Source organism: Malaclemys terrapin, chromosome 18 (assembly GCF_027887155.1).
Source record: "Malaclemys terrapin pileata isolate rMalTer1 chromosome 18, rMalTer1.hap1, whole genome shotgun sequence".
Lineage (NCBI taxonomy): Eukaryota > Metazoa > Chordata > Testudines > Emydidae > Malaclemys > Malaclemys terrapin.
In genome coordinates, this window is record NC_071522.1 from 11,269,319 (window position 1) to 11,284,160 (window position 14,842).

Consider the following 14,842-nt stretch of genomic DNA (forward strand, 5'->3'; position numbering starts at 1 on the left):
AAACCAGAAAGTTGCCAATTCCCATGTGCAACCTTGCAATAATACAAAGCTTTGTCCTTGCATAGTGCCTGTGATCGGAAGATCTCAAAGTGTATTGCACTCGCTAATGAACATAGCCTCAGTCCCCTATAAGGCAAGTATTAGACCCATTTTACAAACAGGAGCACAATAGATGTTCATGGATTTATAGATTGTAAGGCTAGAAGAGAACATTATGAATATCTAGTCTGACCTCCTATATAAATCCAACCATAGAATTTCATGCATGTTGTGTTACCTACAGACAGTGTCACAAGTGATACAGTCAGGATTAGAACCTCTAGGTCTCCACCCTCAAACATTGTGCATCAATTCCTACACTGCAGTCCCTCTCTATAAAAATTCCTAGCATTTCTGTCCCAAACGTGCATGCCAATAGAAAAGTTTTTAAGGGGAAAAATATCCAGTCTCAAGACCGAGGAGTTATTTTATAAACAAGAGTCCAAAAGAATATTTTTAAAAGGACGAAAAATTGGGATGTTGCTTAAATGGGGAGAACTTGCTCATAAACTTGTGGTTTTTCAAGCTTTCCCAATCCTTCTGCTTCATTCACACTTCCAAAACTAAATTATGTTATAACCCTTCCCAACTGCGTACTTAAAACATGTAAAACTGTGTTCCATGGCTCTGTGCAGTGAAGCAAGCCTGCCTTGTTTTAGTAACTCCATTGAAGTCTAAGGGCCTAATTTAACATTGAATCCAACCCAAGATGTGCTGTCACATGGAAGGGAAAAGACATCAGGGATTTTCAACAGATCTCAGGGCCAGATTTTTAGGTGCTCAGCTCCCACAACTGGGATCAGGTTTTCAAGCGAGCTCAGCTCCCGATGTAAGCATATAAATAAATGGCCAGATTCTCAAAGAGCTGAACTCTGTAAAATGTTGCCCATAAATATCACCCCCGGTGCTCCTGTGGGCTGAAAACTTTTGAAAATGTGACCCTTAGTTTGGTTCCTAAATAGGAGCTGAGCTCTTTTGAAAATCTACCCTCAATTGCAGGTGCACTTAAAAAAAAAAAATCTAGTCTGAGCTTCTTGAAAATCTGGTTCCTAGTATCTGGATGTGTTGTTTAATTTTATATATCTCCAGTCACACTTTGATAGCAGCATGGTAGGTATTGACCCATGTGGTCAATGTAGTGTCATATTTTCAAAAATTCCCAAGTGACCTAGGAGAGTCAGCCTCATTTTTCAAAATGTTTAGGGGTGCCTGCAGAGTTCAGGTGCCCACAGGGTTAGACGGCAGTGGAGCAGTTTTGCGACTGCCTGTAGTGCCTAAATGTTAGACTTAGTCCCTCTTGTGAATCCCACCTTAGGTGCTTTGGTTGCCAACATTAAAGTCTAGGTGCCTAAATTTCAACAGCTGGCTGTGCGCAGTCACCTGAGTCCTGACACTACCAAGTAGCTCAATGCCTAATTCACATCTAAGCTCTGGTGGGATTCACAAACAAGGCGTTCCCCTGCCCATCTTGCCTTCGGCACCCCGATCCAATGGATATACTTTAAGAGAGCCATAAAGTAAAATTGCAGTATGAAGTATTTATTTCAAGGGCTGGTCTACACTGAAAAGTTACATTGGCTTAGCCACGTCTCTCGGGGTGTGTAAAATCCACACCCCTGAAAGACATGGTTAAGCCGACCTAAGCCCCAGTGTAGACAGTGCTAAATTAATGGAAGAATTCTTCCGTCAATCTAGCTACTGCCTGTCGGGGAGGTGGATTATGGACAGCAATGGGAGAACCCCTCCCATCACCATAGTGTCTACACTCAAGTGCTACAGCAGCACAGCTGTGCCACGGTAGAGTTTTAAGTGTAGACATAGCCCAAGACACAAGGAAAGTGGCAAAGGTGCCCATCCTGGCTCTTTAACTCACCCATGCCGTGACTGCATATACCTGTGAATATGGTACCATAGATCTCCTACTGGCTCTGGAAACCCTGATGGAGGCCCATGTGTGCTGTTACTTCAGTCTCTTTGTCTACGATGGTGTAAACATTTCTTCCTACTATATTTTTAACAGAGTTTGGCTTTGTTTTTAAATGACTGTTTTCTGCTCATGATTCATCAGCTTGGGAGATTCCCTCTGAAAGCTATACAAAATAAACACTGTTTGGGCACTCAGGCATGTGAATGAGTCAGAGTAGGAGATATTCAGTTCTTCGTGGTTTTCCATTGTTTTTGTAAATGTATTTAGCCTTTAATTCATCTAAATCCCTGCTTTCCCCCTTGATCCTTTTTCTGAAAACAGAATTCTTGAAGTCCAAGGACAGTTTTCTTCTCCGTCCTGGCTCTATCCTGGCAATGGACCTCAGTGGTTATTCAAGTTTGTGATTAGTCCGGGCTAGATCCTCAGCTGCTGAAAACCAGAAAAATGGTGCCCATGTTGATGTGGCTATATTGATTTACACCAGCTGGGGAGCTGGATTGTGGCGTCTTTAAATTGTGGATGACTATCTTTCTAAAAAGTTATGCTCTAGTTCAGCAACAAATTCTTGGGATTAGTAATGTTGACTTTTATAGTAAAGAACAACACCACCCTCCATTGTAGGCATTACCAGATGGCATTCTATGGCCCGTGTTCCACAGAAAGTTAGAGTGATGACCATAGAGGTTTCTTCTGTCCTTAAATTCCATAAATTAGTAGTGGAGATGGAAAGTGTTTTGAATCTCTAAGTTCTCAGCAAAACAATCAGAAAAAGATTCACAAACTTGCCCTGAGAAATGGACAACTTAGTGACATAGGTATGAGATTTTCAATGAAAACAAATATCGCTTTGATCCTGACAGTTTGCCCTTTGAAGGTATAGTTTTTGCTTTTATATTAGGAGTGTCCTCTTAAAATTTGTTAGTCTCTAAGGTGCCACAAGTACTCCTGTTCTTCTCTTAAGATTGTTGATGCCAGGGCATTTGCATTCTGATCTGTTTTCTCTCTTGGATAGGAATTTCCCTTGGCAATCATCGGAGGGCCAGAATGCTACTGTGGCTATCCCACAATGCATTTCACTCTTCACGACAGCGTGGACAGGTTGTTCTGCAGCAGACTGCAGAACGTCAGTAGTATGGCTGAGGTGCCAAGAGAAGAGAATTACTATCATGTCTATCAGACTCCAGTACAAGGTAAATGCTGCAACTCAGCAAGAGCCCCCGGAAGTCAATGAAGCTATGCCTGTTTACCCCAGGTGAACATCTAGCCATAGAGGTGTTAGCTGTAATGTCCAGGCCACATTCTGGTTTGAATCATTGAAGCCTGCCTATACCTAAATTCCTCATGCAGTTTCAGTTGTATAGGGTAGTCTTTCCCTTCCTTTATCAAACTGATATGCGATTTTGTCAGTCACTGTTGAAAAATGGATCATTTTCCAGCCCAGACATGACAGCATTTCAGGGGTAGATAAAATGGTTCCACAGTGCTGTAGGATTCTTTGCTGCGTATGTGTATATAAACTTGTGTGTTAAGTAGCATTAACATATGTGTTTTATATACACACTATACATACATGTAATATAGAAATTAACACAAAATTAACACTGTTGTATGTGATGTTTACAAGAGTAAAATAGCCATGCAAGCAAAATAAGATGTTATTGATACAACATAATCAAGTAGCGGCTTTTGGAAATCCCTGTCCTTAAAATTCCTGGCCAGTTTCATGGGCTTTAGATTTTTCAAACAACTTTAACTATACAAATGAGAACTTTCCCTTCACCCTAAACTAAATTACACTGATACCGTGTTGAACTTCAATAAACCTCCTTTCAAAGGAGAATTTCAAACACTTTTACAAACAATGAATTAAGCCTTACAAAACCCCTGTGGGTGAAGTAATTATCTTACAGGTGGGGAAATTGAGGCACAGAGCTTTGCCTGCACTTAAACATTGTGACTAAGGCCAGAAGGGACCACCAGATCATCCAATGTGACAGCCTGTATCTCACAGACCAGCACCACCACCCATCACCTACACACTGAACCCAGCCACCCCCGCCCTATGCCCAGAGCCAAACAATAGCTATATTACAGTCAAAAATAGAACCTAGACTTCTAGTTTTGTGCTTTAACCACAAACCATGCTCTCTCTGGCTCATACATATTGCAGTTATAGCTGCATTAAAACCAGTGCTACCAGCATTTCTAATTTACTTGCAACATCTTCCTCTTAATGCTCATCCTCATAAGCATCTAGAAGTAGGTTGGTAACATTGTCAATAAGGCTTCAATCCAGCAAATCACTTAAAGTTAACCGGATACTTAAGCGCATGAGTAGTTTTACTGATCTCCGTGGGACTATTCATAGGCATGAAGCTGAGCATATCTCTAAGAGCCCTGCTGGACAGAGGCCTAAACTTCTGCTCATGGCCCATTTTCACCAACACGTATCAGACTCAAAGTAGAGTAGGTAAGGCCCACTTCTGAGCATTTATTGGTTCATACCCCTATTGGACTACAGCCCTCTGAACTAATTTGAAAATCCAGAGATTTAATTGCGCACTTTCAAGATGTTTGGAAGTTCAAGTTATTTTGGGTAAGAATCCAGTAGTTCAGGCTATGAATTTTCCCATTGACTTCAGCCAGAGCAGGATCAGGGTTCCAAATCTGAACTCTGAATACTTCCAAGCATGCTTTGATTTTAGAAATCACATTGGGGAGGGATATTGGGGCACCCTCCATGCTGGATCACATGCAGGCGTTCGTCCATTGCAACTTTTAAATGGATGGCACTGCATGCGATGGGATGAGGAGCAATGTGCAGCATTTCTTCTGTCTATTCATTAAGGATGACCATACATACCCTCTTCCTGGGTTATCCTCATTCCCCGTTCTGAGGTTAGGCAGGCATTAATAGGTATACGTATATAATACCAAGCTCTCGTGTCGCACTTTTCACCAGAAGATCTCAAAGTCCTTTACAGAGGAGGTCAGCCTCATTATCCCTGTTTTACAGATGGGGAAAAGGGCAGGGAGAGGCAAAGCGACTTTCCCAAGGTGGAGATGGGAATAGAACCCAGACCTCCCGAGACCCACTGTGGTGGACCACCTACTAAGTCACAATGCCTCATATCCACAGGCAATGCCAATAAAGTAGCGTCATGATTGTGAAACCCTTCAGTTCCACAATGTAAGATGTCCATACAGCTTCTGAAATATAACTAGAGAAAACAGCTCATAGACCACCACTCTCTGTTTTCAAGTTGAATCCATTTCATGTTAATATCTACATAGTCAGGGTTTGATATTTTCTTCTGAGCGAGAAAAGCTCACTAGACAGCTGACCCTACCTCCTACAGCATCCCTTACTTTGCAGATTGAATTTTGAGACTGTCATTGGCCCTGTTTGCAGCAGATCTAACATAATATGCTCGCGAGACAGGTTACGCCCAGCCTTTCTGAAGTGCCGGAAAGCCTAATTTCTTTTGATTTCCATTTCAGCACAAGCCTCTCAGGAAGGATGTTGAACTGAAGTCTGAAGCTTAATCCCTGCCCTTCCTCCCCGCCCCCCATCTTGATTATGGCCAATTGACTAATTTTCAGATACAATGGGAACATTCTTTACATACACGTTTACAGGTAGATTGTGGGTTTTAAGAGACTGCCTTGAGTTAGGAGTGGTGCATCACTTCCCCGCCCTATAAAGAGCTCCATACAGACAAAGACACAATCTTGCCTAGTGTTGTTTCATAGTGGGTGAGCAATCTGCCCCATCCCACCCTTATCATTTGCATTAATTTCTGGCTATTTCCTTTGCAAAGCACTCAGATGTTCCCCCGGAGGTAGCAAAAGGTCTGGGCGATACAGTTACATATGTAGGGCCAGATCGTCAGCTGGTATAAATTGGCAGAGTTCCATTTTCATATGGAGCTACACCAAGCTACACCAGCTGAGGCTCTGGCCCGTATACTGTAGATAGGCAAGTATGCACTGATGCTGCCCGACACATGACTGTTGGAGGATTGAGTGCCAAGGATGCATCATTCTGTAATGCTGAACACGCTTCTGTCAATGGAAAGAGCTACGTCTTCTGCCTGTGGTGCTATTTTTTTTAGTGATGCTTCTTTGCAAACAGTGGTCCTGATTCCCTCCCCTCCCCCAAAAATGTATCTACATCTTTTCTCTCTGTATGGAAATCAGTGGATTATTCTGTAAACAGACACCACAGTCAGCAGTTGTCACCAAGATGACATTTACACAGGTACAAAAAGAATGACTGTGGCTGTCCTTAATGGCAATTATATTTTTAAAACCGCACATGCAATCTGTCTTGTTTGCCATATTTTAGCACTGCTTTTGCAACCATGAAGGGCCTTCAAAGCATGGAATATTGTTTTGCTTTTGAAAATCCCAGGCTAAGAGGTTGAATTGAACTCTAACGTATAGGAAACCTCTCCTATTACAATGAGACTCTTGATTCACAAGTCTAATGGTACATTCAGACGGTCAGTGAACAGCCAGCCTGCCAGGCAAATAGCAGTTAACAAACATGCATCCAGGGGCTTTTATTAGAACCTGCAGGTAGGTATAATAATTTGCTGCAGTTCTAATAATAAAGCATTGCCTAACATGACGTCAGTCTCTTGAAAGCCTCCTCTAAGGATAAACTCTTTGGCCTCTTAAGGCTGAATTAATTTTGAGAAGTATCTGAATCACATCTGGACTCAAACTGATATCCTATGGTATAAATAGAAAAATGAAAGCAATAAACCTTGTAATCAGTAGCTGTCAGTAAAATTAATAAGAAGCCACCCTGCTTACAATGAAATATCTTCTGTACTTACAGACACCCGATGCACAGATAGGAAATTCCTCACTACCAAATCCAAAGTGTTTGTTGCTTTGTCTAGTTTTCCTGGGGCCGGGAATACCTGGGCTCGTCATTTAATAGAACACGCCACTGGATACTACACTGGAAGCTATTACTTTGATGGAACCCTGTACAACAAAGGTATTGTTGTCGGAGTCACGTGAAAACATGAAATCAGCTTTAAAGATGCACGGTTATTTACTTGTCTTGACATTTGTTTCTGTTTGGAATAAATATGTCTGTCAATATTATAAACACCTGTGTTAAAAATAAAACACATTTGGAATGTGAGACAGTGTACAGAGACTGGTTGAATAGCATAGATAAACTGATTCACAAACATTTTCATGAGTAAAAACTTGCTCTGATTTGTGGGGTCATATTAGGTAAACTGCAAATTTGAGCATCTATTATTATCATCATCATCCTTGTCTGTCTCTCTCTCTCTGACACACACACTCACACACACACCTACCTTGCCCCATTGTCAGAACTGGCCCATAAAGAATTTTATAGGCAACAAATGAGCTAGGTTCTTAGGCTAAGATTTTCAAAGGCACCTAAAGAATTTGGCCATGATGTTCAAAACTGACTAGTGGCTGTGGGCCCAATGAGAGACAAGTTAAATGGCCCTAAATTTTTGAAAGTGCTGAACAGCTGCCCTCTGAAAATCAGGCCCCTTTAAGGTGTCAAGTTGGGAACCCAAAAATCACTTAAGAAAATTATAGAATGATAGGAATGTAGGCTGGAAGGGACCTCAAGAGGTCATCAAGTCCAGGCTCCTGCACTGAGGCAGGACCAAGTATACCTAGACCATCCTTCTCAGGTGTTCATCCAACCTGCTCTTAAAAGCTTCCAGTGATGGGGATTCTACAACCTCCCTTGGAAGCCTATTCCAGAGCTTAACTACTCGTATAGTTAGAAAGTTTTTCTAATATCTAACCTACATCTCCCTTGCTGCAGATTAAGTCCATTACTTCTTGTCCACCCTTTCCCCGCCCCCTCCCTGCCCCAACTCCGCCCCCTCCCTACCCCTATTGGACCCCTTCCCCAAATCCCCGCCCCAGCCCTGCCTCTTCCCCGAGTGCACTGCGTTCCTCCTCCTCCTCCCACCTCCCTCCCAGCCACACGAAACACCTGTTTCACAGCGCAAGCACTGGGAGCTAGGAGGGAAAAGCGAGCACACGGTGTGCTCAGGGGAGGAGGCGGAGGCGAGCTGGGCGGGGGGACAGGCGGGGAGCTGCTGCTGGGTGCTGAACACCCACCATTTTTTTTCCAGAGCACCCACAGAGTCGGCGCCTATGCCTGGGTCCCCTTTGTTCCCATTTTTAAGATCGGTTCTGTGTTTGCCATTCTCCAGTCCTCTGGGACCTAGCTATTCTCCATAAGTTCTTGAAGATAATTGCTAACCATTCTGAGATTGCTTCCACTAATTCCTTGGCCACCCAAGTCTCATCTATTTACAATTATTAATATTGTGGTAGTACCTGGAAGTCCCAGTCATAGACCAGGGCCCTGTTGCTCCTGTGCTAGGAGCTGTACAACTCCAGGGGGGGAAAAAAAGGTGGTCCCTGCACCAAAGAGTTTACTGGCCAAGTAAAATTAAGAATTAATAGTCACAAAGCTGGTCATTGATAGAATCAGGAATAGAATTCCGGACCTCCTGACTCCCAGTCCAGGACTCGATCCACTAAGTTACTTTGTCTCTTGTAGTTGTTAGAATTTTACACCATTAGAGGATCTCATTTATAATGTGAAATCTGAATTTTTTTAAAACAATGAATCCCTCATATCTTAAAACAGGTTTTAAAGGAGAAAAAGACCACTGGAGAAGCAGGAGGACTATCTGTGTGAAAACACATGAAAGTGGCAAGAGAGAGATCGAAATGTTTGACTCCGCCATCTTGTTGATAAGGAACCCATACAAATCTCTAATGGCAGAATTCAACCGGAAATGTGCTGGCCACCTGGGATATGCAACAGATAGGAACTGGAAGAGTAAAGGTAACATGCCAAGCCATTGCTAATCAATGGGCATCTAAAATGGCCTTCAAATGATAAGCCTTGAAGGTGGGGTGCTATGGGAGTGTTGCTGGCAGGGCAAAGCACCGAAGGCCTGATCAAAAGCTCATTAAAAAGTCTTTGGGAGTTTTGCTACTGGGGTTAGTGAACTTTCCATCAGGTCCTAGGGCAGAGGGAGGCCCCCAGAAACCTCAGATCTGAATTTTGGAGGTGGTTAGAGTCTTAAACCACATCACTGGTCACAGAAAGTGAGTGCAGCACCAGGACTAGCACGGCACTGAAGTTCCAGTAGTGACCAAGGAGAAGCAGCCTGGCCGAGAGAATGTCTCTTTGCAGAGAAACGCTGCACACAACCCATTTAACCAAGCTGTGTGCTGTGGTGAGAATTTGCCCCCGCAGTATCTAATAGGTGAGAGCTATTAAACGGATTAGTTTAAGATCCAGGAGATGATGAAACAGGATTTGTTGGGGTACATTTTTATGCATTTTTCAGGCATTACTGTAGTACAGATTAGTAATAACAGGACTCGTTGACAGTTACTCAGTGCCCCTGAACATGTTTTAAAAATGCACCCCTCACATTTCATTTTTCTTTTGATACTTTCAGCTGGCAAAGCAAATGAGAACTTTAAATCCCCCACAGAATGTATTGCTACATTCATACGTTACAATGCTAAAGAACTCAGCATGGGCTTCTCCTTTTGTATATCCGAAGCGTTAGAATAAGGGGATGGGCAAACTGCATAAACTCTTGTGGGGGGTTCTCCAACATCGTATATTTCTATCCTGAACCCCTGGTTCCCCCCCCTTATCCTCCACAACCAAGGACCATTCGTTTACAATCTAACAAACAAGACAAAGGAAAGGAGTGGAGTGGAGGCATTGGGTGGCAGAGTTGCCTAAGACCAGGCATATCAGTGGTAGAGCTGGGATTAGAATCCAGATCTCGTGACTTCCTGTCCAGTGCCCTTTCTATTAGAATCGCTCCTCTCTTTGCAGCAATTGATTAAATAAATGTGCTACAGGTTTACACCAGTGGTTTCAATATACCAGTGCTCTACTTGTGAAGAATTAGGCACAGGCTTTCTAGTTCAAGCAGGAATTAATTCAATGAAGTCCCATGGCCTGTGTTATACAGGAGGTCAGACTAGATCATCATAATCGTTCCTCCATTTTTGAAAATCTTTTATCGATTTCCTCCCCCCACACACCAACACGCCCCTTTCTCTGCTTCTGTTTTTCAATATGTTTTCTAAGCAACATGCAAACTCAGCAACTTTCATATTCAGACCAAACACAGCGAGTTAGTGGGGGTTCAAACTAGAGCTGATTTTAAAAACTGTGAACATGTTCCACTAAAAAGTTTAACTTTTTTGTGGAAAAAAAATAAATTCATTGACATTTCAAAATTTGAAGAAAAAAAAATCTCACCAGCTTTAGATCAAACTTAGGCAAAAAGAAGTCAGCCGTCCCTAACAAACAGGACAAGGACTGCTCCAATTTATACTTTTGCTGCCCCATTCAGCAAGATCGTTCTATTGCTGCTCCAGGAGAATGTTTGGGAAATTATTAAAACAGAGTGTGGATAAGACCATCTAATATTTCCCCTCTTCCCATCTCTTTCTCCAATGTTTAGAATGGCCAGACTTTGTCAACAGCTACGCCTCATGGTGGGCCTCTCATGTCTTAGACTGGTTAAAATATGGAAAACATCTTTTTGTTATTCACTATGAAGACTTAAAACAGAATCTCATCTCCAAGCTGAAAGAAATGGTGGAATTCCTAAACATGACGGTGACAGAGGACCGACTGCTCTGTGTCGAAAACAACAGAGATGGGAATTTCAAGCGGTCAGGTGCTAAGCAGAAGGATTTTGAGCCGTTTACCCAGGAAATGAAAGATCTTATCAACAGCTACATCCTGACAGTGGATGAAGCACTGAAAAGAAGAAACCTGACTGGGCTGCCAAGAGAGTATGTTCCAAGATGATATCCCAGTTGCCGTTAGCTGTGTTTTTAAAATAAAATAAAAATAAATAAATACGAGACCAGAGCTTTATAGCAGCAAAAGCTAAGATGTTCTTGGAGTCTGCTGAGGAATGCAAATTCTCTCCACTCTTGGATGTTCTTCAGGGGCATTAAGTGCTTCAAAAGGCAAGCAATGAAAGATGGAAATTGGGTTATAAACCAAGGAAAAAGCTATTAGTGTCCACCTATGTGTGTCCTTCCCTATATAAATGGCTACAAATTTAACAGTTGTGCACTGCTAATTCTGGAAAAGGATTCCTTCTTCTCATCCTTACTGTCTACTAGCAATACCTGTCAAGAATAACTTGAGATTTTGCAGTGCTTGGTTTGGAAATTCATCATACATGTGTATGGAAAACCCTCAAAGGTGATAAATATTTTCATCCAAGCTTTTAAGAAAGTTAGTTGCTTTCTTTTTAAATTTCCCCCCCCTCCCCTCTCCTAAATTCTCTGGTTGCCCTCCACTCATCCCAACAGCCTCACAGACTTTTGTTGGTGTGCAAGGGAGAAATAGAAATATACCTGCAGTGAACACTTCCACAGAGATATGAATGGTCAGACCAACCTTGTCTAAGGCTCACCTTAAAAACCTAGGCTTGGACTGGTCCACTGACTTGTCAGAAACTGCATTGTTGCATGGTAGATCTGATTCAAGACTGACCTTGGGTTTTCTTCATAATATGGACTCAAAACATGTGCCAGAGGAGATATTAATATAATCTCCAGGAGGAAGGTGCATCCTGTCTCCAGCTCTTTGGGCTGGAATGAAGGAGAGTGGTGGGTCTCTCTTGGTGGTAGGATATATAGCCCCATGCAGAAGGGGCCTGAGCAGGGGAAAGGAGGAATTCCCAACAGGAGAAAATAGCGATTCAGTATAAAGGGATGGGCAAAAGCTCCATGATATCATCCCACTCAATCCAGCCCCAAATTCAGAGGCATACCTCAGGCTTGGTAAAGGCCCCATTGTATATTATATTCTTGCTGGGTTGGGGAAGGGTGAAGAGATCAAGAGAAGAACAAAGCATTTCATTTCTGTTAGGAGTGATGCTCAATGCCTGAGCGGGAACCCTTTGTCTTTAAGTTTATGGTCTCTACTATGGGTCCTGCCATGGGGCCTGGTGTGCCATTTGGGCCCAAATGACAGCTTAGCTTAGCTGAGTTCATTAGCTTAGCTATGCATAGTGCTGAAGAGTCAAGAAAGTGCTTTTCTATTGCAAGGAAATGGCTATAGTCAAGTGATTAAAACTAGTGAGTTGGAGGATTGGGGAAGGTGGAACAGGCAGCCATGGGAGAACAGAAGCTCTATGGGTGAGCAGTGCTGCTGGCAGACATGGTGAGTGAAGAGGACCATGCAGCATGAGGTCACACAGCATGCTTGCTGGCCTCTTAACAGACAAAAAAATCCCTATCTGGGTAGATTCGCCCCTTCCAGTCGTCTAAGCTCTCTAGGTAAAGACTAAGCTGCTCATTGTTGTCCCCAGGAGCCATCTCCGGCTTTCCTCCCGACCTCTCAAGGGCTGTTATTTAGAGTTAGCTATGAAGTAACTTTTCCTTTGAGACAACGTAGGTCCCGTATGTAACTATGGTTGTTGTACAGTGAAAGGTGGATGATTGTCCAGGCTGGAGTTGGGGGTGAGGGGGTTAATTCCATTATGCTTCCCTTCAATTCATTACATTTCATTCTTGAACACATGCAGCAACATGACACCAATTAGCTTTGTGCTTTCAGATAAGAGATAGCTTCACTCTAAGGATGTCCAAGGGCCACCCTTGGTGTCAGCAGGAGTCACACATGAAGCTCAGAGACTTTATATCACCCTACATGCTTTGGGGCTAGGCCTGGGAGGTTGTATTACTCTACAGTACATTTGTTCATGTTAACTTTAAAAAATTCCCCCGAACTCCCGATGGAATATTAGTTTTAATAAAAAAAAATAATAAAACAGTTTATATGAAGGGAGCTGGACCTCCTTTAAGTATGTACCATTGATGCTTTGAAAATATAGTAAATCAAGCACAGTCTGGTCCGTGTCTTTTATAAGTTTTCCTTGTTTGTGCTCTGCATGTAATTGTCTTCTTTCTTTCTTCCTTCCTCTGAAGAATTGCTCAATATCATGAAACTAACTACACAGTAGTCCTATCTCAGCTGGAACCAAAAATGGATGGAGACTTTTTTGCTTGAGTGAGGAGTAGGGTGACCAGACAGCAAATGTGAAAAATCGGGACAGGGGGTGGGGGGGTAATAGGAGCCTATATAAGAAAAAGACCCCAAAATCGGGACTGTCCCTATAAAATCGGGACATCTGGTCACCCTACTGAGGAGAGAAATTCAGGTACGAATGGAGAAAAATGCCCACTATGTGCCTGCTTTTCCACTCTGGTTCTGCAGTTTACACCAGTGTAACTCCCATTAATCTCAGGGAAGCTGTTTGTTACGTACACCAATATGAGAGAGTTTACAGTGAAGCCCAATAAGTCTAATTCTCTTCTCACTTACACAAGTAGTAAACCATAAATGAAATCAATGGAACTATGCTGCTGCAAATCCAGTTTAAGGTACATGGAGGTTGATAATAGAGACAGAAGAGTGTCCCTGTACCAAAGAGATTTTCGAGGCTCCATTCAATTCTAATTAGTTTTAAGTGGAACCCAGGTAACCTTCAGTATTTTACTTAACAAGCTATGCTAAAAGAAAGAAAGAGTTGTCTTTAAAACATAGACCAATAAAGATATGTTGGATACATATAGATGTTTGAAAGGCTTTCTTCCTATCTTGTAAGGAAGGAATATAGTAGTGCCCAGAACTCTTGGTCAAAAGCAGGGCTTCATGGTTCTAGGTGCTCCACATACAGTCCGAAGGTGGGGGGGGGGGAGAGGAAGCATTTCTAAATACAATTTTCATAAGCATCTAAGTGGATCTTACCTTTCAGGATCTTGGCATAAGTTCCCATTTTCAAAAAGGGCCTTGTCCCCTTAGGTGCTTTTGGAAGTTATATCCACTATCACAATTTAGGGATGGAGAACTGACAGATACAGAGTGTGTCACTTGCCCAAGGACTTTTATTGATTTCAGTGCTCATTGGATCAGACCCTCAGTACATCCTCAGCCTTACTCACCACATATTAATTTGTTTCAAGCAGTGGGTAACTAATACTGCTGATGAAAATCCAAATGGGAAGCAGTTATGCATACCGAGTACAAACAAGTCAGTCTGTGTGCACCAGTCTCAGACATTAATGATAATTGGTTTCATAGATCAAAAGGCAGTATATAGTTCCATTTTACTTCAGAAAGCCTAAATCTTTTCTGTCCACCACCTCACTAGCTTTTTAGCTGTAATGGAGTTTACCCAGAACATGGGTATAGCAATGTAACAAAGGTCATATAATTTTATTTTAAATTGAGGGGCCTGGCAGCATCATTTTAATTAAGACTATGTCAGTGTTTATTATATAAGCCATGTTTGTAATAGCTTATAACACAGCTATTTTCATTTACAGCAGCGCAAAAGAGCACAACAGAAGTGAAAAGAACAGGAGTACTTGTGGCACCTTAGAGACGAACAAATTTTCCTGTTCTTTTTGCGGATACAGACTAACACGGCTGCTACTCTGAAACAGAAATGATTAACCTAGAAGCAATAATAAAAGACTAATTTAAAATGTGTTGGTTATGAGAAACATGGATTCCATACAATTCTAGAAGAGGGAAGATATTTACTTTTTTAAAAAATTATGAACACTATATGCAGGGTCTTCATTTCAATGCATATTGATTCAGTGGACCACACTCTCCAATGGTGTCATAATGTGTCGTCAAAAGGAAAGTGGATGTTAAGACACTAAGAAGTCAGAACGGTACCATTTTATGCCTACTTTGCAATTGAGTGCACATGGTGCAGGGCAGTGAGGAATCTGGTCCGTAATTGTTTAGGCCCCAATTCCGCAAGCTGAACA

General features: G+C 42.2%; 1 protein-coding gene across 2 annotated transcripts in view; it reads left to right on the plus strand.

The window, feature by feature from the left end:
• WSCD1 (WSC domain containing 1) overlaps nucleotides 1-12,904 on the plus strand; it is a 57,092-nt gene extending 44,188 nt beyond the window's left edge. For both annotated transcript variants that reach the window (XM_054008498.1, XM_054008499.1), the window contains 4 exons: nucleotides 2,979-3,156; nucleotides 6,813-6,977; nucleotides 8,640-8,840; nucleotides 10,495-12,904. In XM_054008498.1, coding sequence (XP_053864473.1) covers nucleotides 2,979-3,156; nucleotides 6,813-6,977; nucleotides 8,640-8,840; nucleotides 10,495-10,847 — 897 coding nt within the window. In that variant the 3' untranslated portion in view covers nucleotides 10,848-12,904. The remainder of the gene's footprint in view (nucleotides 1-2,978; nucleotides 3,157-6,812; nucleotides 6,978-8,639; nucleotides 8,841-10,494) is intronic.
• Nucleotides 12,905-14,842: the final 1,938 nt, after the last annotated feature.